This window comes from Barbatula barbatula, assembly GCF_947034865.1.
Source record: "Barbatula barbatula genome assembly, chromosome: 16".
In the NCBI taxonomy this organism is placed as follows: domain Eukaryota; kingdom Metazoa; phylum Chordata; class Actinopteri; order Cypriniformes; family Nemacheilidae; genus Barbatula; species Barbatula barbatula.
The window spans coordinates 10,252,850-10,278,749 of NC_136779.1; the positions used below are offsets into that span (position 1 = coordinate 10,252,850).

Below are 25,900 nucleotides of genomic sequence, written 5' to 3' on the forward strand. Positions count from 1 at the left end.
CAAAACTTTGGATATAGCGGAAGGAGAAATGGAAATGGGAGCATAGATCTGGCCAGTGAGAAAGGGCTCCTCAGAGATCGGTGTGAATCTGGTCTATTGTCTGTCTTTAGCGTTGTGTAGTTAAACTTTATTAATGGAAAGCGCATAGAGCTGTCAGGACATGTATGAAAACTGCTGCAAGTCGTGAAGCCAGACTCTCTCGCAGCTTCTTCCATGTATCGCACACACACAAGCCCGCATCAATCCAAACAGCAGCTATGTGCCACCCCCTCCCTCCCTCCCTCCCTCCCTCCTTTATTTACCCCGTATTTCTTTCCTTACTATTCTTTCTCCTCTTCATCACTTGTTCTCCGACTTCCACGTAACCTCCTTATCTGGAATGTACTGAAACGGAGCCTTCACAGTCATACAAAATAATATGTTAAAAGTTATTGTAATCTCTAGAATTAGTATAATCATTAGAAGTTTTGTAAGTGCAATTTTTTACTCATCGGGTGCACATGAGCCCAGTTTGTGTGTGTGTCATTAAACTCTGCTGTCACGAATTTCACTGCTTTTTTTCAATGCACTCATCCAGGACAGAATCCGATGGCTTTGTATCTACACGTTCTGCGCCTATACAAAATACCAACATTCTGAAGGGGGACAGAGTTTTATCCACAGTGTCACATCACCATTTTGCTTCACCGCCTACAGCATCCTGTGCTTATGTATCGATTGCATCCCCTGTCCGCTATATAAAGCAGATAAACAGGAGTCTCAATGTTGCAAACAGTGTAAAACATACATGGTTATATGGAATGTGATTTGAATTGTAGTGTTCAATAGATTCCATAAAATATGTTTCTCTTTTAGAATTAGAAGCTTTGCCGAGGGCTCGTGTCATTTCTGTGCTTTCCTCTAGTACTGGCCCGTGTGCAGATTGAGAAATTTCGGGGGCCACGGAGAAAGCATGGAAATACATTGGATTCAGTAGTAGTACAGCAGGGCTTATGAGAGGGCCACCATTCAGTAGTTAACCAGGACTTTCTTGTCCTGCTTTTTATGTCTTTCATGCATGCTTAGTGTCAGTGTGTGTCAGTAAGCAGAGGTGGACTGATCCCGTTTCAGCCTCTGGGCAGTAGGGCGAGATGATCAGAGAGATGGTGTTACAGATAAAGGAGTCTGAATGATAACAGCGAATTGTGAGGAAGAGCCCAGGCATTTTTCCCCCAAAGCAATGCGTGCCAGGATCCGGGAGAAGAATGACAGTAGTAAACATGACGATCCTGGTGAGCATCACCGATTTTGTCGCTTTCGGGACGTGGATATCAAAGGGCACATTAGGAAAAAGTCGTAGTACAGAAGTGCCACTGTTATCTGTGAATCATGATCATACATCATTTTGAGTGTGTGTAGGTTGTCTGAATTGTAATGTCCACAGGTCCCTGTCATCTCCACCCGCTGCTTTTATTTACACGTGTGCACATCGTAGACTCTGACACACTCCTGGCAGCTGACGTAGCAGCACCAGTGAAAGATGCAGTGACATTTTTCTTTGCGTTTCTCTGTCCGAGTGTTATGGCCACGTCCACAGCACAGCAAGTCGCAGCCCTCGATGCCGTGCGACGACACGTTGCAGATGCGGTCACGGGTGCCAAACGAGCCCGTTTCTGGGTTCGGCTCGCAAAAGTTTGGCGATCCCTCGTAGTACACCAGGTCTCTCTCTGTGGGGTGTTTGAAGAATGCGTATTTCGCACGAAGAGTCTCCACCCAGCCCCGGGATTCCCGGTGTTTCTCCACCACCATCTCGGAAGCACTGTCATACTTGTCTTTAAGGTAGTCTCCTAACAGCCTGAAGTCAGGCTGTGCCCACCAGCAGGTCTTCACCTCACAGCTGCCTGAGAGTCCATGGCACTTACAGCGAAGGTGCATGTTTTCCAGGATGGTCTGGTGAAGAGAAACATTGGAAATTGGTAGTGGTTAATTGTTATCAGCTTGACTTTACAGAGTGTTTTGAGGTTTTTATTTGGATCCACATAAATGTTAGTGATACCATAAGCAGGCCTCTCTTACATATGTGACCCTGTACTACAAAACCAGTCATACGTCTCACAGGTTTATTTGTCGCAATAGCCAACAATACATTTTACATTACTTTATACATTACATTTTTTCTTTTATGCCAAAAATATCCATGTGGATATTTTGTAAATTTCCTAACATAAATATTGCTGCAAAATCATGAACAAAATTGGCCAGAAACTTGCCTACCAAGTTCGCTCGCTGCTGCCCGCTCTTTGGGAATCACCCACTCAAGTTTGTTAACTCCTGTATGTGAAGCTTAGAATTTCTGTTTTCGGGTTCTACTCTCCGCAACATCATTACAGCGGTTAGCCATTAGAGAGCGTTAAAACAAACATGTTTTTTTATCTTAGAAACGGCCTGCTATAGACAGTTGTCTGATGGACAACTTTGATGGAATTTTTTCTATATTTCAATTTTTTGCACCCTCCGATTCCCGATCCTATCCTAACAAACCATACATAAATAGAAAGCTTATTTATTCAGCGTTCAGATGATGTATATATCTAAATTTAAAAAAATGTACCGTTTTGATTGGTTTTGTGATCCAGGTTCACATACTAGATAACCTAAATACATTCATTTGTAGCTACATAGAGGTTAAGAAAATCAACAAGAGTATGTTTTCTGTTCCCCTGTTCTTCTTTGAGGTGCAATTGTATATAAATAAAATCTTGTCTAATTGGTCAATGACACAAGAGGCGTGAAAAGAAAGAAATCTTTTTATCTTCTGTGGGTGTGTCGCAAACAGCTTGGCAGGTGGTTTTCACTTTCTGTGCTGCTTCTGTTTTGCCGCTTCTGTTATGAAAATGAACTTGGAACTTGTGGTTAATCTATGAAACGGTCTTATGGACTCTAACTTCTTTCTTCATGATTTCAGGCCACAGGTGTTGTTTGTTGCCGAGCATGCAGACAGGCCCTTGCGGTTCTTTGTTAATTCTCCTCTGAAGTCCCGCTTAATGGAGTATGCCAGTGGCACTCTACGCTTTTGTTTTGGTTTGTTTGCCTTAATTCTCTTACTATATTTAGCTGCAGAATTCCCCTGCTGCGGCGGAAGGCAGGTGTTTGAGGGACCCTGGGGGTGCTGGTTGGGGCCACTGACATCATGTTCCTAACTCTTCAGGCCCTGGGCGGATCCATGGGCTGCGCTGAAAACAATGGCGCAGGTAAGGCAGCTGGGGTCCTTATAGTTCTCACTACCTGCTCCTGTGGTCCCTTTTGATTCCTGTCGAGCACTGATCAAAGCAGCGGTCTATTGCAGTGTGGTCTAGCCTGTGGCCCCTTAAGCACCTTTAGTGCAAAAGACAGCAACTCTGAGTCATGACAGCAGCGGTGACGGGCTAAACCCTGAACCCCGGTGTTGTTCTTTCCACCCTGCCTGCTTCAAACCATCAACTGAGTTTACGCTCTGTCACTGAATTTGTAGAGATGCCCGCTTTGGGAGGCGTGAAAGGATAAGGGAAGTAATTACCCAGTAATTTCTCATCAAAATACCAGTTATCAAGTCAGACGTCTTTGGGACAAGGGATCAGGAGATATTTGACAGACCTGCGTTCTATTAACTCCTTGTGTGAAGTGTGCGGTAAAAGACCCACCCAGGAGCGATACAACAAGTACAGCTTTGTTCATTGTTTGGTTAGCATGAACCTGCTGGTTAAAAGATGAAGCGTATTTCTGAGAAAGCTTTTTTTATTTTAAGCTTCTGAAATTGCAAAGAAATCCAGTGGTGCGCATACTGCTCTTATGTCAACTGTACACGGCCCCTTGCGTACGTGTAAAAAGTGTACACCATAGGTCTTCAAGTTTTCACAAAAATTATAGGGGCCTAGCCAAACCTGTTCACCTCAGCTTTGGCATACTATAAAGTGTACAATTATCAACGTAAATAGTTTTTTAAAGAATTATGAATTCCATTTACAGGTTTTTCAAAGAGCTGTTTCTTACCATCCGTCCTGCCTCATTGTTCTGCCTGTTCATAGCAGACCGAGCGTCTGGTCTGTTCTCGCGAGCATCAGCAAACTCCCGTGACACAAGAACCCCAAACTCAGCATCCTCACTGCAGCCACCCCATTTCCATCCTTCTCCCGGTGGGCCTTTATGGTGCGAGTCACAGCCACACATTGTGGACGTCCCCTCTGCACATGAGCGCGTGACCGCAAATGCCACTCCGGCTGATGCAATGGCATGAACAAATGCAGACTCTCTTGTAGCTAGAAAGAAGAGAATAATTAGCTCAATTCCATGGTCTATTTATCTTGACTTCCAGTGACTCCCTTAGGAGGCAGCACCAATTTTGGTTACCTTTTAAGATATTTTTGCAAAAATTAATGGCACATATTTTATGAAAAAGACAATCCCATAATGCTCTTTGATCCAAGATTATAAGTAATTTTCAATACAAATGTAAATAAAATACAGTGAATTTAAAAAAATGCTGTACCTATGTATTGATAGCACTTGAGAGGCTTCCACGCTGTGCACTGTTTATAAGGCACCCAGAGGCTTTGAAGAACAATTGAAATCATTTATGTCTGAGGTTTCATGACAGTTAGTTTGCTACTGTATACAGTTCATGCTTATGTATACAGTATAGACAAGTCACTAAGTATTGAAATGGAGTTTCCTTGGGTCTTATCTAAGGTATCAAGGAGGTCTCTCCCTTAAAGGCCATAAACTGCGAACGCCCTGAAAGTCTCTCATGTATCTGTGCTGTGTCTTAAGGGCATGGCTAGTTTTTTGCGTCAGGTATATTGATGAGTTTGAGTGCAACGTCATAAAGACAGCAATCTCTTTGACAGCACAGGGATGTGTGTAGTCTCAAAGGTGTGCTGGTTTCTCTCTCGATCGTGTTTCAGGAGTTCTCCCTCTTCATCTCCCACCTCTCTGAGCCCTGTGGCCACATGCGTTAAGGCCAGCAATAAGTCTGCGTGTTTGGTTTCTGAAGGCATGTTGTGAGAGATGGTGTTACGCCTGCTTTGAATGCAACAGCTTATTATGTAACTAGACACCATCGTTTCACAATCGCAGCACACTTACTGTGGCTCGACTCGCTCGGTGTCCCTTCACCTTCCCACAGGAGAAAGCACAATATATACAAGCCATCCAGCTTGTAAAGCTTAAACATTTGTTTGGCAGGTTCCCTGGGTCAGACCAAGTCTCTCAGGTACACAATTAGACAGGTTACACTCGTCAACCACTGGATTAAAATAAAAGAGAATGTTACATGGCTTTACAACTGTGGTGGTAACGCATTAAATAAATGTGTCACAGTGTGATCTTATTTTGGTGACATATTACTGTACATATTTCCTGAGACTGGTTTGTGGCCTTTATAATTCTGCAAAAAATAAAAAAATGACCTTTGCTGTCACTGTTACCAACTAATTTTCAGGGGAAATTCCTAAAGGCAGGTCGATTTGTTTGCTAAATGACATTTGTTATCATCATTACAAAACTGTGTCATTGCAAAGAGTTTTGGTAAAGTAATGTAAAGACAGGATTTTTAAAAATACATAAATTATTTGAAATATATAAATGATTTAACTTTACAGCTAGGATATGTTGTGACAAATTTTGGGTAATTTCGAGGGAAAACTGCGTGCTTTTTGTTGTTCGAGTCACTTTGTCCTATTTTAAAGGTTGTGTTTGGGTGCGCACCTCTCTGGGTTTGTGGCCAGATGGAGGCCCAGTCGGTTCTGGCAGGCCCAGCTGAGATCGCTACAACAGAGAACTGTGAGCTTTGGGCCCCAGGAGCCCTGGCCAAGGGCCAAGAGGAGTGCAGCTCCCGCTACCTGCTGGGTCCATGAATCCGCCATTGTCTCTGTGTTGTCACACTGTATTACCCACACAAAAGGACCCAGCACCCCTCACCCCATAGCCCAGTTCAGTGCTGCCCAGAGCAGGGGCTGGCATTTCCAAAAGGAGCACCCCCTCTTCTGTGACACACATACACAAAACACACCTCATACATCTCATACCAGCCACTATGCCAAAATATAACCGTTTATTCCTAAGAACCCCAGTCAGGACCCATCCATACTGATGTTCATCTCACTCAACCCAGTGAACCAATCCAAAGGCCGTTCTTCCTTATCTGTACCTCACAGGCCTGCTTCATCCTTTGCCCATCGCCCCCTTCCCCCTCACCTTCTCTAGTTCCCCCTGCCTTCCACCTCTCTTCCTTCATGATGGGGACGGATGGAGATTCCCTTTCAGCCTGCTTTCATGACACAGTCAAAAGGGCGTGTGAATGGGGCATCCGTGGGAGCCGGGCGGTAAGGGGCACACAGGGATGGCTCATACTGGCCTTCATGCACAGTAGGGGTCGAAGTGAACCCTCTAGCCCTTTTCTGTTGCTTGTAATCTCATTTGGCCTGCCTTCCTTTTTTCTCTCTTTCTGTCTCCCACTCACTCAGTGCTTATTCCTGCCCAGGTTCTTTACTGTTGTTAAATGCTTTGGAATCTTTACCAGTGATCTGTACAGAATACCCGCAGTAATAATTCTTGCCTATTGCCAACTCTCGTAAACAGATCCAACAATACTGTTGGTCTCGGAAGACAAAGTTGACCATTGGCATTACATTTAGTGCACATTGTAGCTTATTCTGGCTAAGATTCTTCCATTCAGATATGAGATTATGCATGATTGTTTGGGTCTGTGGGACCTGTTTTTAGTGTTTACTTTGCGATTACTTGTTAATCAACCTCAGATATTAACAGCATTTTTTATTCTAGAACTGTAGTTCTAGAGTACAATTGATTACAATTTGTTTGGTAGACAAACCTTATCTAGTTTATATTTTAATTTGCGTATGTGCTGCTTAACCATACCTTTATCAAGTACCGGACCAAATATGGCTAGATTGTCCTTGATTGTGGTGCAGTTCCACCTGCGGCCACGAAACTGGTGCTGACACTCCTGGATTCCAAGTTTGACTCCCTCTGCTACACTGGGCATGATCTCAATGTAATTGCGGCAGAAGCGCAGTTGTTTGGGCACCAGGCCGGGAATGGAGCCACACAAGATGGGTTGAGATCCTAGAGATGAGTACTGTTGCCCCAGGGCCAGGGACCTGAAAAATAAGGGCAAGATTGGATATGGATTAGAGCCACCCTGATCTGTGGGTACTCATGAGAGATCTAGGCATTTCTATAGATGGATGTGATCTAGTGATGAAAGCTAATATATACAAATAATATACACGGGCACAGTGTCCTGTATTATTTATACTTAATGGAGGAGAATATTTAACCAAAGATGTGTAAGCCATGTCTGGGCCCTACACTCTTTAAAGGGGCTTAAAAGGTTCTTCCCAGCGATGCCAGAACGACCATTGGTAACACTTTACAATAAGGTGCTATTTGTTAACAATCAGTTAAAATTAACTTACAATGAACAATCCTTCTACAGCATTTATTAATATTAATTCATGTTCATTTTAGCATTTACTAATACATAACATTAGTTAATGCACCATGAACTAACATGAACAAGGATTAAAACTAAATTGTTCATTGTTAGCTAATGCATTTACTAATGTTAACTTATAGCACCTTATTGTAAAGTGTTACCAAACCATTTTTGGTTCCATAAAGAACCATTCAGTCAAAGGTTCTTTAAAGAACCATCTCTTTCTTACTTTTTTATAACCTTCAGATGTTAAAGGTTCTTTATGGAACCAACGGGTTCTTCTATGGCAGTGGTTCTCAAACTTTTCAGATCAAGTACCACCTTTGATAAAATTAGTTCCAAGTACCACCTAATGACCGCCATAGACAAATCAGATGAATTAACATTAAAATGAATAGGAGAGCTATCGTTACACCTCGACCTCCAATTTTAATGTATTATTAATAATACAATTTGTTTTTGTTTTCAAGCGGTTTTCAAACTAAAGAACTTTTTTCCATGTTTTTCAAGTTGGTCTGCAGTAAAAGTGGACACAAAACACTCTTCTGTAGTGCGCTGTAAACAGGGCTCTGTAAATTATGCTTATGGGGGATTAAAGAATTTGTGGGGACTTGCAGAAAGGCTAAGTTATTACAAACCTATATAAAAGGTCAAAATAATATAACACAGAAGATAAATAAATATACATATACTTAAACGTCTAGAGACCAGCTGTATATAACAACCAGACACTTACACTTTATTGCCGCAGCTCGTCAATGCTGCATTTCAAAACTAAATTCAAACGCACGTTTTATTGATGAACCTCGAGAAGATGCAGACGCGTGTTAATTTTGATCAATAACAACAGCTTTAAACAGCGGTCTAAGTTCAGAAATACATAAGACGCTGCGCTGCAGCTCATTGCGATAGTGAAGTTTAGGTGTGTCTATTTGTTCACGGTGTTTGAGTGATGGATGTTATATAAACGGAGGACATAAAGCTGGATTTGGAGATCGTTTGAACTGATAGATGACGCTCCCAGTGCTGAAAGAAGCCGGACATGAATTGCACGCGGTAAGTGAAACTAAGTCTTTGTTTTGTTGGCAATCGGCACGTAGGTTCATAATAGTGCGCTCGTGCTGTAGTTCAGTCCCACTGCCTGCCTCCAGCAGTTTGTGTCTTTCTGGAAAAGATCGTATCTATCTTTTACAAATGTGATCAAACTAAAACTCTTCAAAGATACAGCAGATGCAATACTACTGTATAGGTACTCAAGCTTAATATCAGAACCGTTTGAAGCACATTTTTTAAGAGTGTATGACATTCTTTGTGTGTTTCTGGATAACTATAAATTTGTGCATCTGTACTATTGCAGTAGTGACTTATATCTGACACAAGGCGTTCCCTTTGCTCCAAACAGTGAGCTGGCATCTGCCTAAACACGGTTTCAACAAAACATTATGGAAGCAAGCCCATTATGCTGTTTGTGCCAGAAACTATTATACTTTCACATTGGTAATTATTTTAATTCGCTTATTTCTTGCCCAAAATAACAACGAGAACACACATACGTGATTGTTGTTATGGCCTTGTTTTAACATGCTTACTGTTAGAAATGGTATATAAACAACTGCACCCTTATTTTTGTTGCATAGAGTATTTATAAAATGTTTGTGTGGGTGTTTATACGTTCATATCTGCAGAACACACATGTATTGATATATGCATGCAGGGAAAATGTCCCTTTTGCTCTTTCTTGAGCTGGAGTACTGTCTGTAAGTCACATATTCAGTGTTATACGTCCTTTTTGGCATTTGGAAAAGGTTTCATTCTAAAGCAGAGTAATCTATTAAGAGAACCACACAAATTTTTTCACAGACTGTGCTATAAAACATACCTGAAGAAACATCTGAACCCATTGACTCCCAAAGTGAAATATGTGTTATCTATGTATATCCAGGTACTTTGTTACAACCATTTAAGAATGTTTTTATATGGGTGCAGTCAGAATTCTGAATTTTATTGGACAAGCAGATTTTTGCTAAGTGATTTTACTTAAAGGGTGGATGCAAAGGGGGTTACATGGTCAAAAAACAAGTTGGATGTATTACGTACTATTTCTGTGCTCGCCGTATCATGTTTTTGAAAATAATTGTACAGCTGTATCTGTCTTTAATAAACGTGATCAAACTAAAGACAACGGATATTTTCTGAATGTACTCAAGATTAACCTGAGATATGCAGAAACTGCCCGAGTGACAACCGCTTTAAAGGTTTCTAATCCTGCACTGGGACGACCACTGAACTTAAGGGTTTTACTTCATACTTATGAAATCGCAATTTGCTAGTTCGGATTGTTTTATCAGTGTTGGAGCAAGCCTCTGCAGATCCTCCAAGGACTGTATTACTTGGTGGTCAACTTGTGTATTTAGCCTAATGCATTTTGCGACCAGTTCTTGAGACAGCGTGAGCGTGTTTTACAAGTACTCACGCATGTGCGACCTGCCAATTTTTTTCTAGTTGTTATATCTCATGTGAAAAGACGAGTAGATCATGAGCCCACCAGTGTGGGCCTATGTGTGTGAGAAGGGGAGAGTCCGGAGCTGTGCACGGTTGGGTGACTGATATTTCTTGCTATCGTCGGGTCGGTCACAGCTCTTTTCATCATTGAAAAGTTTACAAACAAAACGTGAGTGCATTACTATGATTCGCTGTGTGCTGTGATGGATTTTTTTAGCCTGAGGATAAACGGTTTGATATTTGAGACGTTTAAAACTAAACTAACCACAGAGGAGTTCAGAATACGCCATTTATCTGTTTATTACTTTAGACAGCGCTGAATCATTTCCAATCCGATCACAAGAAGAATGAAGGACAGCCGAATGCTCTTGTTAAGTTTATGTGAAGGTATCTTTACATTGTGTTGTGAAAATGATGAAAAGTGTATGTATTATGTAGGCCTATGTGTTAATAGACAATAAAATCATCATAAGAACGTATTAAGATGAGCCATTCATTTTTCTTAAACTTTAAACAATCGAATTTATACTTTTTCATACAAAATGACATGCACGTTTTCTGTTGGTTCAAAAGAATTCAGTACTAATTTGGTCCGGTGTACAATTTTAGCACAGAATTAACAAAAAAGTCTGCAGATTCCAAATGTCCCTGGTATTGAGTAATGTCATATATCATCTGTCATAATTTCATATCCCTCTGAAATGAAAATAACATTGTAATTTCTGTGAGTCGAGTCTATTTAAGTGTTTGTTAGTAATACAGCTATTTTGGGGGAAATGTCAATAATTGCATTGCAGTGTGATTGAAGGTGTGCCCCTACATTTTCAGTTTGCGCTCCTAAAGATTTCAGTCAGGGGCTACAGTACTCCTGGTAAAAAAAGTTAGTCTGGAGCCCCGGCCTAATGAAATGTATTAAATATTTTCATGTTGCCAGCACCACCCGGTCCTGTAGATTCATCCTCTACAACATCAGGAAAATTAGACCTTTCCTATCAGAGCACTCTACGCAAGTCCTAGTCCAGGCTCTTGTCCTGTCCAAACTGGATTATTGCAATGCGCTTCTGGCTGGACTTCCTGCTTGCACAATCAAACCTCTCCAGATGATCCAGAATGCGGTGGCAAGAGTGGTCTTCAATGAACCGAAGAGAGCGCATGTAACTCCGCTCTTCATCAGGTTACACTGGCTCCCTGTTGCCGCCCGCATAAAGTTCAAAGCTATGCTCTTGGCCTACGAGACAAACACCGGGTCTGCACCATCGTATCTCCACTCGCTAATGCAGATCTATGTTCCTGCCAGATCACTGCGGTCTGCAAAGGAACAACAACTAGTGGTACCATCCCAAAAAGGAAAAAAGTCACTCTCCCGTACCTTCTCTGGATCTGTTCCACATTGGTGGAATGATCTACCTGCTGCTACAAGATTCTGTCGCCATCTTTAGAAAACGCCTTAAAACGCATCTCTTCCGTCAACACGTCGCTGATTGATTTATCCTAATTCTTTTCCCTTTCCTTCTCAAAAAAAAAAACAATATTACTAACCTCACTATTCTTAGCTTTGTATACTGTGCTAGGCTTTAATGGACTAGTTTGATGCACTTATGTATATTGTTGCCTATTTTGTTATAATTGCTTCCAATGTTTCCTCATCTGTAAGTCGCTTTGGATAAAAGCGTCTGCTAAATGACTAAATGTGAATGTAAATGTGATCACTGTTGTCACTGTTTTATAATAACAATAAGACACTGAGCATTACACCGTGACGCGACAAGACACTGTTTTTTTTAGTGGGTTGGTCGCTGCGTGCCGCATCCAGTGTGGACAAAATGTTAAATTATAATGGGTTCTAATGTGTTTCTAATGCCTTTTGTCATGTTGCATCGGGCAGGGACAGTGATTTTACCAGTTTATGGGTTTTAATGATTAAGAACTTGCCCTTATTTAGGAGAAATCACTGTTTTATGTGGCCACTTGTGGCTAAGTGCCTTTAAGGAATAGTTTACACAAAAACGTAAATTTACCCTTATGCTATCCTGGTATTAGACTTTTGCAAATGCCCATGCACATAAAAGTAATCTAAATAATTCCAATGTGTTGATACAAAGAATAAAATAAATAAAAAACACACTAACTCTTTCTCTCAAGAGGTAGTGGTCTGGCTTTTGTTAAAACGAGTTACTTTGTATTTGCACCTATTGTATTATTGCTCCTGTATGAAATATCGCTTATGGCTCCCTGAACTCTCTATATGTCGCTTTGGACAAAACGTCTTCTAAATGACTGGATGTAAAATGTTAATGTCTATTTAACTAATTTGAAAACATGTAGTTTGCTAAATTGAAAACAAAATGAACACGTATTAGGGCTACAGGTCTACAGCCATGCAAACAATTAAGAGACCATTTCAAATTTTCATTTTATCAGCTTTTCAAGATGTTTTGTGGCCATTCCAGTCCAGTTTATGTTGATTGTCAATAAATTCAAACCTCAGGAGTGACATAGTCATCCAACTACAATGTGAAAAACTGGCAGCATGACAAGACACATGAAAACTGTGAAATAGAAATCAAGGTTATAGGAGAAATATTGTTAGTAGTTCACATAATGAAACAAATATCAGTTTACCTTAAGACATAACTCTAAATAGTAAATTCAGAAAACAGAAAATGGTCTTTTACTTTTTCTGCGGCTGTATACTTAAATCAGAGTGATACGTTGAGACCTTAAAATCTTATTGGTGGAACAAAGTATGCACAACACTATGAGTTTCAACCAGGGGTTTTATTCTTCAGGACTGTCCACTTAGAACTACAATTTTCCCAGGACCTTTTTCCGCCAAATGAACGTAGATTTGACAAACTGGCTGACAGCAACATCATTTAAGAGTGGCCTTTGGAGCGGTTTTCGTATTTTTCTGTGGATTATGGAGATGTAATATAGATGTACAGGTTATGGAATTAACAGAGCAATAGGAGGGCTAAGAAACAAAGTCTCTCTCAACAACTTGCAGTGCTACATAAGATCAAATCTGAGAAAAGAACAGAAGACCACAGACAAAGACAAAAGTTAAATGCCAGGAACATTTTCTTTATGTATGCTTATGTCTTTTAACGCATTAATATACTGTAAGGTAGGAGCTAATTGTGTCCCCCCTACTTTCATCCCTATAACTACATTTATTCTCAGTTCCTGCGGTGAGACCACGACTAAAAGCGGGTTCTTCCACCAGTAGATTTGAAACCATTCCTCTGTGTTCAAAGACAGTACGCACGCAAGTGTGTGTGTGTGTGTGTGTGTGTGTGTGTGTTTGTATGACAGCAAAAAGACACTGTATCCTTGCTCTCATGATGAGATATTCAGCTTGTCAGTCCTGGCATTTGGCTTTGGTCTTCTAACCAGTGCTTTACCTGGTTCCCCTTTTAAGCCAACAAAGGATCACAACTTTTAGAGATCAGCCAGTCATGATGAGCTCAGGCCCCCCGCAGGGTGCAACCCTATCACAGCACCAATCTCTCTGACAGATGAGTGTACTACTGCACCTTGTCCATACAAAAGCATCACCACTGCAGTTAGAAGAGAAGAATGCCCCTCCGAGGCTTCTTGGCTTTCCTTCTACTCTCCTCATCGCTCCAGTGTGTTTGATGTAGTGTGAATGAACACAGAGCTGGGAAATGTTAACGGGCTGCCAGGTATGAGGTGTTAAAGGTGGGTCTTTGTATCAGAGGAGCCAGGATGATTCTCAGGTGATGCTGTCTTTGATGCTCTAGACCTGGTGGGTGAGTTATGACATTATCAAGCCCGTCATTGAGTTGATGTCATAAGGCTGAGTTTTTGAATGTGAGCGACAGAGAATGTGGATTAGTTGACATTTGCATAAATATGTTAGTGGTAGCACTGATTTACAATACATGCCTATTCCTGTGTTAGCTTCATTGTATATTATTTATTTTTTCTGCCATATTCTCTTTAAGCTTAAGTGTGTAAAACATGTCTTTCTTACTTTAACTCCAAACTATATCGAAATTATATCGTTTAGTATAATTGGATTGAGTTATTGTAAATTATTAAAACATCCCTTAACCAAAAATTGTGTCAGAGAAAAGATGTTAGAGAAAATAAGAAATTTAATTGTAAATGTATGTATATAAAATGTAATGATTTCAGCCCATCTACTCCGTATATTTTGGTTAAGAGTGTGCAAGAAATCAACTTAAAGATTTCATGATTTTCTTTATCAGAATTGTATTTTTATTTATTTATTTTATATACACTGCTCAAAAAATTTTAGGGAAAACCTAAATATTTCAATATTAAATCTCAATGAACGAAATCTCCAGGTTAAAATTCTTCACTTATATACTTTGCACAATGTTGTGAGGAAGAAATAAGCCAAAGCCAAAATCATAAACTCATTCAGGGCAGCAATTACAATAGAATTCCTGTACATTTTCTTTAACACAATTGTGATTCAACTTGTTTGAGTTTCATCACAGTAACTCATAATGTTAGTCAGTGATGTGCATGGCCCGTATGAACTCCCAACAATACCTGGGCATACTCCTGATGAGATGGCACATGGTGTCCTGTGGGATCTCCTCCTAGACTTGGATCAGAGCATAAGTGAGCTCCTGGACAGTCTATAGTGCCTCTTGACCTTACATGAGATCATGGACCAGTCAGTGTCATCAATGCTTCCATCATCCAGAAACTGCCTACAGACTCTGACCACATGAGGTCGGGCATTCTCAGGCACCAGAATAAGATCTGACAATCATAGTCTACCTGTTGTCTTGTCACTTATTTGCACCAAGTGAAAATGGTTCACAATCACTTATGCTTCCTTACCGGATTGATTGATATTCCTGAAGGTTAACTGACTTGGTGTTATGCTGTGATGATCAAGTGTTCCCCTGAGCAGTGTATAAAGTTAGATTAGGTAAACAGTAAGTGATAAAGACAACATGTTGTTTCCAAACGTAAATAATTGGCTACACTTGAATAAACCAACAGTAAACAGGAAATGGTTTGAATTCAATCTTTTTCTGCAGCAACTTTCACAATGAATCCTTTTTCATAGCATATTTACAAAGAATACTGCCCTAAACTCAATTCAGTGTTATAATGGAGATCGTAGTAAAGAAACGGAAGATGTATGCAGCAGCAAAGAAGAGCGAAATGTTTAAACCCTTTTGGTTGCCATGTGGTTAGTGTGACTACATAGTGCCAGCGCACTTGTGGCCCGAAATGGGTTCGATTGCCATCTCGAGCGCCCTTTGCCGGTCCCAACCCCTGTCTCTATCCAGTGCTTTCCTCTCTGTTCTCCTTCCTACAAATTAAAAGAAAAAAGCCCCTAAAATATATCTTTAAATAAATATGAACCCTTATAAATCAACGCTTAAATTTAACATTCAGGTTTAGAGGACAATTATGTTAAAACACCAGTGCCCGTGTTTATAATGGTATTTTATTGCTCTATTATGTTCCTACAGTCACGTAGTATCACACATTTTATATTTAGTTGATCATTGGATTACTTTATAATATATTAGCATTTTGCTATTACTGCCCCTCATGTAGTAGCTTACTGGAAGCAAAGGCTGTGTCGCTGAGTAAGCAACATGATTACACATCTGCTTACAGTGTAACTGTCCATTAAATTGCCGGGGGTGGGCGGAACTAAAGCACGTGCGCACCCATTGGCAACAAAACACAGACATATGACTCGGTTTTACTTACCGCGTGCGGTTCATGTCTGGAAGTTACGTAAAGGTTTTTCATGTTCGAAAAAAACGTAGCGAACCTTGGGGGGGAGTGTATCCAGCACAGAAATACTACGTAATACGACCAACTGGTTTTTTGACAAGTTGACCATGTCAAGCATGAGAAGACAGCAAGTTTTATATTGGAAAGAAGTCAGAACGCATGAAACCTAGTTGCATCCCCCCTTTAATCTCTTACCCATGTACAGCAGATGATTATTATGTAAGGAGGGATTGTTGTGCTGACCTTTGAAGATAAAGTGGATATGCCATCTGTAGTGGCACCTCAGACATCAGAAGTTCATGTTATGTACAAGACAGAACCTCTTCATTAGATTTAATTTGGTCTTATTAGGTCAATTACCAGCCTGCCTGCTTTGATGTGGCATGCTTCATTTCACACCCAGCGTTCTGTGTTTCGCTTGATTTTAATAAGCACCAGTGAGTCTAAAGTGGACGAGACGGTGTGTGCGAACTATACTCTGATGTTGAACACCTCTTAGTGTGCGGGCTGACAAAAACATAAATGCACACTGAAATGCATACACCGTGTTCGCACTGCAAAAGGAGGTGTGGGGCGGTCACATCCAAGCTGGGAACATAAATACTGGGTTGATGCGCATTGCTAATTTGTCTTTGGGAATCTGCTACTGAGAGGAGACGCAGGGAAGCTTTAGGGTCTAGCAGGTGCTTGTCTGAGCAGGTTTAGGGCCACCTCTAGCCTCTAGGTATCTCTTTTTTCTTTCCATACGGCTGGGTGGGTGGTGTCTTCAATGCTTGAAGATGAAAATGATGCAAGAATAAATGGGCCATTGCAAACTGCAGTTACAGTAAAAAAAGTGGGGGAATGCTTCTCTACACGAAACAGTAAAATGTTAATTTGCCACAATTTTGCCTTTTTTTGTTTTCATTCTAGAACACAAACAGAATTTTCAAGCTGTCTTCAAGAGTTTGGTTCCAAATTGAGATAACTTCGTTTTTAAAACTTAAATAAAGGTTTTACATAATATATTTTGCCGTAACTAGAGACCCAGAGGCTCAGAGATTGCTCTCTTCTTCAGTAAGATTCGATGCCGTGTTTCATCTAAGTATCAGTCTTAGTGGTTCTCCTAAAATGCTTAGGGGAAATAAAAGAGACAATTGTTTAAAAGAGAATAGAGCTGTAAAATCAATGAGGTTTGTGCAGATTTGATGAGAAATGTTTGATGAAAAACGTACATGTGACTTCTTTTAAGACATTTTTTACTTTTGTCACTATGAATTGTTTGGGGGAGATGAAATCTGCTTTTCAATAGATAAATATTATTATGCAAATACAGAATTTGTGTGGGGTTGACTAACTATTCCTTTATAGGTTTGTCCAATCAAAACAACATTTTACTATCTTAAATATCATTCTCTTTTTCTGCTCATGTATTCACCAGCTTCTCCAAAAATATTTGGAGATGAGGCACCTGTCTATGACCAAGCTGCTGAGTGTTCTGTTTTTGTCCACAGGCAGAAGAAATCAGAAACTCTTTGAACTTGTGAGTTTGTGACATCCGACCCCTGGAGCTCTTGAGGTTGAAGCCTTGTTAAAGCTGTGTTTGAGTTCATTACAAGGCCACAGCTTTGGCCTGCTACCCCAGGCCCCAGACAGGTCAGCGAACATTCACCGCACATTCCTGGCCAGCTCCCGCACCTTTTGGGAGCTGCTTAGAACTGCTATGAAGAGTGTTTCTAACGTCTGTGACTTCATAATTAGACAGCTCTTTAAATAATCAGATATCATAACAAGGTAATAAACCTTAAATTGATCTTTGTTTAAATCGTAACATTGTCTCCAAACCAGGAGACAAGTGATAAGATTCTATCAAAAAGTTATTCGTCTGTATTCAATGACTACAACAACTCAGATTTGCAGTTTTTATGGCCTGTTGCCTTATCATGATCATCATGTATCACACGCCTACTAAGGAGACTATCTGCCTGTCTGAGAAGCATGAGCTCCGTCGCTATTTATGACTGCAGAAAGAGATTAAAGTGGTGGGCTCTCCAAATCTTGTAGTCAATCCAATGTTGGTTAAAATGGACAGCACAGGATCTTTGCTTAGGATCTCTGCCACTCCCTCCACTTCATACCTGACATTGTAAGACAGGAAGTAGAAGATGAGAGATTTTTGGAAAAAAACAGGCCTTTATGTGTCAAATGTATGGAAAGCATCTTCGCCTAAGGCTGCATAACCAAAGTCAGGCTTAAAGAGGGAGAGAGAAAGAGAAGACGGATTAAAAAGAGAAGCAACCTTTCATTTTTAATTCCTGTTTAAAGCTGGTACATTTGTTTAACAGTTTCTTCTATTTTAATCGCAAGAACATGGCAAGAGATTCCCGTAAGGTATGACATTGGGGATCAGATTTCCTTTAATGTGCACCTTTATGAGATGTGAACATTTTTCAATACAATATTTGATAAAATTACAGAAGTTCTTTCAATGTCAGTTTAATCTGATTATGGCTTTGGCTCGATTTCCACTTAAAATCTTTTTAAGGGGGTTTTGTGCCTATAAGAATAGAGGGGGTTGTTAGCCTGAGGATGGGACTTTTCCACACTCATTCTGTCAGGAGAGGAACACAAGCTCTGTCAACAGTTTTGTTTTATTCCCCGCCACATTTGTGACTGACAGTTCAACAGCTCAGGGCTTATCAGATAAAAAATGTCAGAACCCTTAAAAATGTCCTAACCTGTTTTTTCGTCCCTGTTCTTGCTCTCTTTCTAAAGACTGCATCTCTGTGCCCGCCCATTTCTAAAAGATGGGTTTATTTCATAATGCTTGTTTCAACCCTGTTGCAGGTGCACCTTTCTTCTGTTCATTCATCCTTTGATCATTTGAACAGAATCACATGCAAATAATATACAAATAAATCAAAACAAGACAGTGACAAAGTTGAGGTTTAATTTTTCGCTACCTCCATTGCTAACACCTAACTATCCCAAACTATTATGTGCCGGATTTTCCAGCAGAGTCATGCTTGTGGTTCTCGTTGAGTATTCTTTGTACATTTACATTAGTATAATACTCTATAAGGATAACATAGGATCTTTGGTCGTCATTGGCTCCGCCCGAAAGGCTAAACCCTGACTTTGCTGTGTGGAAACCGCTGTGACGTGTGCCTGCTCTTTCTCCAGGAGCTGCCGCCTGTCCCTGTTTAACCAGAAGCTGTCAGAGGGCCACCGAGCGGGAACAGCACTGACTCAAATTCAAGCTGACACTGTCAATTAAAGTTGTGATGTATTGCACAACTTGCTAAAATCCATTCTGAATAAATTGAGATGGACGCAGATGTTTGGTTCAGCCAGAACCAAGATGTTTTTTCAAATTTCATCTGGAAACCTTGCCAGACAGTAGCCAAATGTCAAAACGAGGTCGCTACAGGCAGCAGCAGCTTAAAGTAGTTTTATTGGTGTTTTTTCTATTTCTTTTTTAGATCTGTTCAAATTTGCCAGTGACTGCATCTTAGTAATTGTAACCAATAAAGATTTTGGTACTATAGAATCACTTAAGTTCACCCCAAAACTTGTTATTTCGAACACATTTGACTTTCTTTCTTCTGCAGAACATAAGAGATATTCTAAACTTATTGTTAACCGCCATCCATTGGTTTTGTATCCACCCAAAAGAAGTGAATGGGTGCAGGCGCTGTTCTGTTATGTCATGCAGTTTTGAAATGACTAGAGGGTGAATAAATGATAACCGAATTTTCATTTTTAGGTAAACTATCGCTTTAAAGGAGTGATGAATTACGACATCAATTTTAACCCGAGCTTTTGTTATATAAGCGAACATGCTTTAAGTGGCAGAACTGAAAACACCCTTGTTACTAAAATGACAACTTTAGCGAACGCGAGGTCCTGGAATGCACCTATCTATGTCATAGATAGATGGACACCGCCTCCACAGAAGGATGTCAACGACTACTTCTCTAGCCCCGTCCACTGGTTCAAGCATGACAGTACTAAAGTAACACAAGTGGCGCGGAACCAGATAGAGCGAGCAAGCAATAAACATGCCGTTAAAAAGCTTGTTAAAAATTGTCCAGTGCCTGTTTGTGGAAGAACACCGTCACTGTATAACCTTTTGGATCCGACATTAGGAATGCGTGGTTGAAATGTATTTTTAAAGACGTTCCAGCTCCGGATTTGCGGAGAGACCAAATTAAAAAGCAGGGCTGTGCAGTCAGTATTGGATCCGACAGGAATGCCGCATCAATCTCGTGTGAGTAAAACATACTTGTACTATGCCTATGCGTCACCTGTTGCTTTGTTAAAGTCCGTTGGATATGTCCTGATAATGTGTAACCTAACGTTACGTGTCCAACCAAATTCACAGAAGGCTCCAACTAAGTTTACTACGCAAACTGCTATCCAATCATAGCAGTGGGCTTTTACTTCCAAGTCTTCAATGCGGCACGCCCATAAAACAGAGCGTTTGTCAAGCTGGCCTCAAAATCCATGTAGAAAATTGCCTATTACTTTTATGTTTTCGAATGTAAAAACCAAGTGAACTTCATAAGTAGACCGCAGTATAAAATAATAAAAACTGCCAGCTCAGGATACCTTTAAAAGGAACCTCCGCCCCAAAATGAAAATGATGTCATAAATTACTCACCCTAAAGTCATTTGTCAAGCCTAGGACCTCCGTTTATCTCCAGAACGCAAATTAAGATTGTTGAGGTCCCGGAGCTTTCTGACCCCTCCGTAGACTGCACATAACCAAACTTCAAAGCGCTGAAAGTGAGTAAAGAAATAGTCCCTGTCACTCCAGTGGTTCAGCTTTAATTATATAAAGCGTTGAGGATACATTTTGTGCGCAAACAACCAAAAATACCGACTATATTCAACAATTTCCTGACTTCTGTGTTCGTTTCCAACAGGCGTTTACGAAAACTATCTTAATTTGCGTTCTGGAGATAAACGGAGGTCCTAGGGTTGATGAACGACTTTAGGGTGAGTAATTTATGACAGAACATACCTTCTATCTCTGATACACACACACTATTTCACTCTCAAACACAGATGCGCTCAGATCCGCTATCACTATTTAAAGTATTCTGTGTGTGCGAGCATGTGTGATAGAATGACTAGAGATAACCTCAGGTGGTCTGAATGATCTAGAGAGCCTGAATGAGTGAAACATTTTCCTTCGTCACAGATTTTAAACTCAGTCATAACAAACTAAGCCTTCTGGCTGGCAAACTTTTGAGATGTAGTCCTATTTATCTATAATGTTCTAAAAAAGTATTTTCTATTTAAAGAAAACAGAAATCCATGTAATTCTGGGAGATTTATACCACTGCTGTGTAGCAACATCACTGTTATAATGGACTATTAATACGGCACTTTAAATTCTCCTTAATACTTTTACTTAAAAAAGCCATTGAAACATTTTTGTCACAAATTAACAGTTTGCAATTAGGTTCCATATGTGAAACAGAAGTTTACTTAATTTGTTTACATTGGGCTTACATGAATATTTTTGGTTTACATGGGCAGGACATTTCCAGTTTCCAGCAATCTTTACATGGGACGTATTGAGAGTGTAAGCGTGTTAGAAGTGTTGTTTAATGTGATTTTAGTGTGTGTTTAAGAAAGAAAAAGGTGTAGATTAGTGTTTCATGTGTTTGTGTGATGAGTTTTGGGGGTTAAGAGTGGAGGAAAAGGCTGAAGAAAATAATTTCAACCTATAATTTTTGTTTTTTATTTTGTTGCTAAACAGACCCAAAAATGTAATCGAAATGACATCATTTATTTAACCTTTATGCTGTTTCTGAACCTGTATATTACTTTTCTTCTGTGCAACACAAAATATATTTTGAGAAATCTCTCTTTGTTCAGACAATGGAAGTCAATGGTGTCCAATGTTGTTTCGTTACCAACATTTCTTAAAAGAAAAGAAGTCACATAGGTTTGGAATAACAGGAGCGTGAGTACATTATAAAATAATTGTAATTTTGGATGAAGAACTTTTCGTTGTCATGTTTTGTTTCCAAGAGGAGCTTACAGTTAAACTTGTCAACGCCACTATCCAGAATCGAATGAAGTGAATTTTCTTTTACTGATATTAATTCAGTATTGTACTAGTAATATTCTTCTGTGCGGGCTATCTGTTTCCACACACCCTACTTTTCCTAAGTGGCCCCCATTGTCCCTTAACATCCTTGATCTTTTCACACTGAATTGCAGCTGGTGGATTTTCTTGCGCTATCATTAACGCAGTGACACTGGCTGACGTGCAGGGGGGTTTGGTATGAGGGGTCTATAATGACATTCCTCTCTCGCAGAGATGAGTCAAGTCCCATTGAAGCCAGCAGGAGACCAGAGCAGGTCAGAATGCTTTCTGGCTTCCCGGTGCAATCTCCTTCATGGCAATTGTTACGAAAAGAATTTTCGTTATTTCAGAATTAGCGTTTTATGTTATGTCCTTCTGTATGTTTCCATCTGAAAACATAAAGTATGAAAGCTTAAAATCCTTCAATGCTTGCCAAATAAGTAATAACTAAAAGAGCAACTATGCTTATAGTACTTAAATGAAGTGCATATACTTTAATGGTGCTTTATTGTTGCTTTAGAGACCTTGGCAGCCCAGTCCCCATTCACTTTGTTTACAAGCAATAACTTGATCAATTAGGACCAGTCCTCTTAAGAGCTGTTGTGGTAACTGAGCTCAGGTCCTGATAGATAACAGATGAACATCAGTGAAAACGGCCAACTGGATGTGAACGGACGGTGGCTTTGCGGTGCTGTTGTGGGAAGAAGCCACAAATACTGTGCTCCTTTCTGTCTGGTATTTGGAGTGACTGCAGACGTGTCTCGGTATGAGAGCTCAGCTCATCATCTGTCATGCATGTGAAATTGAACAAAGCTAGACAGGCTGATCTGTTTCAATAGCTCTCCCTTCTTACGTCTAAGACTTAATGAGTTTATCCTGAGAGGATAAATTCAGATATTAGTGGCCTGGTAAGCTGTTAAAATAGATTAGGAATTAAATTGGTCTGATTATTGCATGCTGTTTATCAGTGAAAAAATGAATTCAGACACAGGCTAATTTTAAGTGGTGGGTGGATTAAATTCTTAATATGTTATTATAAAATATAATTAATTATAAATATTCATTGATGTTTTTTTTAATTTGAATTTATTGAATTTATTATTCTTAACTATTATGCATATTTGGGCTAGACATGACTGTATCAGCACAATGCATAAAAAAAGTATAAATGAAACTATCACTTTCATTTCAGTAGATGTTTCACCTGCACTCTACCCACACATGTTTGTTAATAATCAGTGTTAAGTGTTTGAAAAACCACAGGCTTTCGAACATCACGCATCTCTTCCTGAAGTAGAAGATAAAAGATTGGATGATGCTGCACCATGGTCTCTTAGCCCTCAGCATCTACCCACTTTCTTGATGCCATTTTTCATCATTTCCTCTCTCTATCCTCTTTATTTTCACCCGTTTCCAATTTGTTATCCAAATCAAAGAGGCTATGCTAATGGGTGAATATTAAAACACTGTCACATAAACCATGCGGCTTCAGAAAGAACAGCTGCAGGTCAATAAGCCAGAGACTCTTCTGCTTTTTGTCTGCCTGGTTTGGTGGCACTGGATGTCAGTATGTGTTTAAAGCCATGCAAATACTATCAACGCTTTTGCCCTGTGGCCTTTGTGCGCGTGTAAATGTACGAGAAGTACAACTGCATGTTTGGCAGGCCCTGTTTCATAAACGAAACCAGAAGATGCTGTTGGTTTGGAAGGAAAGTGCAGTGGGGACCACATGCTAACCGGGACTACTAAAGCACATTAGTTCTGACAAGTATTGTATCGTGAGCCAGGGGGGCTTTTGTCGTTCGCCTACACAAATATTTTTGCAAAAAGACTTGTGTTACAAGAGAACCCAGTGAGGTCAGTGGTATATTGAGGATGGGGTAATTAGTGGAACTATGACATATCAGCAGCGTTCTGAAGTAAATACGATCCCTGCAGAATGTAGCGAAACCTTTGTGAAGTGTTTTAACAGAAGCAGTGTGATGTGAAATCTGAATCGTTCACACAAATCAAATCCAAATATCATTTAAGTAATACCAATAAACAAAATCAACGTTGGTAATTTAGTTATTAATTATTCATTTGTTTATATTGAAGGACATTACTAAAGAAAAAAGTATAAAATGTTATAATCACATAACTTTAGTCTTATATCAAATGTCACATTGACGTAGAGTTATTTTTTTTTATATAAATAAATTGAAAAGTAAGTTTCAAGGCACATGTGGAATCTTTACGCAATCCCATTTCAATATACGTTTTGTTGCAAAATAGCCTAGTGTTATTTTTCAAGAGAAATTTATTGAATTATCACTTGTTTTTCTCTTAATATGCTTATTAAACACTTAAAGAAAATGACATAAATAAATGTTCCTAAAAGCCGTTTTAGGTTTATAGTGTAATGATGCTTAGGGTTAAACCGCAATGAATTTATTGAGACCCAAGCCAAGAGACATCCACACTAATTCCCCAATTAACACTCCTAACACGGCCGGAGAACTGAAGCTGTTGGTGAAGACAACAATATACCTAATCCAGCAGTGTGCGGGCTAACACCTTAACCTTATCTCTGACAAACAGTCTCTGACTCGTTTTTAAGAACACTCAGGGCAAAAATGAAAAAAGCCTTTTTTGACTCAAGATATTCATGTTTAAAATAAACCGATCCGGGCGAAATACGACAGCGAGGAAAAGACTGGCTTGCCTTTTCCGTCCCACCAGCGGCTGAGGTTAAGATTCTTTGGACTGAGCAGACAACCTTTTTTCCACGCAGTCAACTGAAAGTGTTCTGTATTAACTGCCCTCTGAAAAATTATCACTGACCACCGTTCCCCCCCAATGCTAGTGGAGAAAGTGATGTAGAAAGTAGGGATCGTCGCTACTCACCACCAGATGGGATAGCCTCCAAGCACCCGAGAGCTGGACAACCACATCCACATGAGATATCCAACCAGGTACAAATCCATGAGGTATGTCTTGTGTTGATGGAAATGTCTATTGATCAGCACATAGAGTTCCTAGAGAGGGGCTAAAAATTAAGTCCCGATAAGCAAGTCTTAAGGAAAAGATTGATGAGTAAGTAGAATTTGTGGGTAACCAAAAATAAGAAAATCTCCTGTGTTCGCTGCTGCTTTGAGTTGGGTAAGGAAAGTGTGCCTTTCTCCCAGTAGTTAGGAGAGTAAGTGTCTCTTTCACACACTCGCACACGCGCTTCTACCCGTCCTCTGATTCCCTCCCTCTCACTAAGGTTCTTCCCTAAGGTACATATCTTTTTTTCTCCCCACTTTTTTCCCCTTAGGATCATCAGGGGCAATATCAGGGAGGGGGAACGACAAGCGAGGTTTGGAGATGTCAGCTGGCAAGCCAATCACAGTGCATGGCCTTAGGTTACGCAAAAAAAATTATTATTCCTGCCCATCTGTCAATCACGCACCACCCCCTGGTAATGTAGCAAAGAAAGAAAAAGACAGCAGAGAGAAAGAGAGAGAGAGGAGGCAGGGAGGGAAGAGGAATAAAAGGGTGTCGGGATTGGAGTTTCAGAGAGACAGATTTGTCTTATTAAGATCTATATTGTCTGTAATAATGTCAGGAAACCCAGCTGTAGTGGACTGGGCGGCAAATCGGGCCTAGTGTAGGCTTGTTCCGAATACAGGAGCTCATTTTTAAGCATGGCGTACCTGAACGAATTTTTCGGATACATGTGAGGCTTACACTAAAACGCATTGTGTAGTCTTGGAGAATTTTGATGATAGCATCCTCCCCTTGTGACGATGCAACACAAAGGGAACACAATAAAAAGCCATAAAAGGTGGTGTGGCAGGGCCAGGCATGCAGACTTCTATGCCCCTGTGGCCCAAAGGCAGCACATTTTACATAAACACTATTGTCATTCGGATGGGCTAAGGGCAGACGGTGCTGAGAAAGAGACAGGGCACTAAAATATGGCAATGCATTGAACTTAGAAATAGGCTCTGTTTTAGAGCGCCTTGACAAAGGTGAACTCAACACAGTTTCAGGTGCAAACTCTGGAGACCTGTTAGGAAAATATATTGTTTCCTTTTTATATTAGTGAGAGTATTAAG

General features: G+C 40.1%; 1 protein-coding gene across 1 annotated transcript; it reads right to left on the reverse strand.

Moving 5' to 3' along the window:
* Positions 1 to 1,449: 1,449 nt before the first annotated feature.
* Positions 1,450 to 24,784, reverse strand: wnt3 (wingless-type MMTV integration site family, member 3; the record flags this gene model as incomplete). Its single annotated transcript, XM_079477193.1, has 4 exons — positions 1,450 to 1,929; positions 4,009 to 4,274; positions 6,895 to 7,136; positions 24,705 to 24,784. The coding sequence occupies 4 exons, from the start codon at positions 24,782 to 24,784 to the stop codon at positions 1,450 to 1,452; spliced, it is 1,068 nt and encodes a 355-aa protein (XP_079333319.1).
* Positions 24,785 to 25,900: the final 1,116 nt, after the last annotated feature.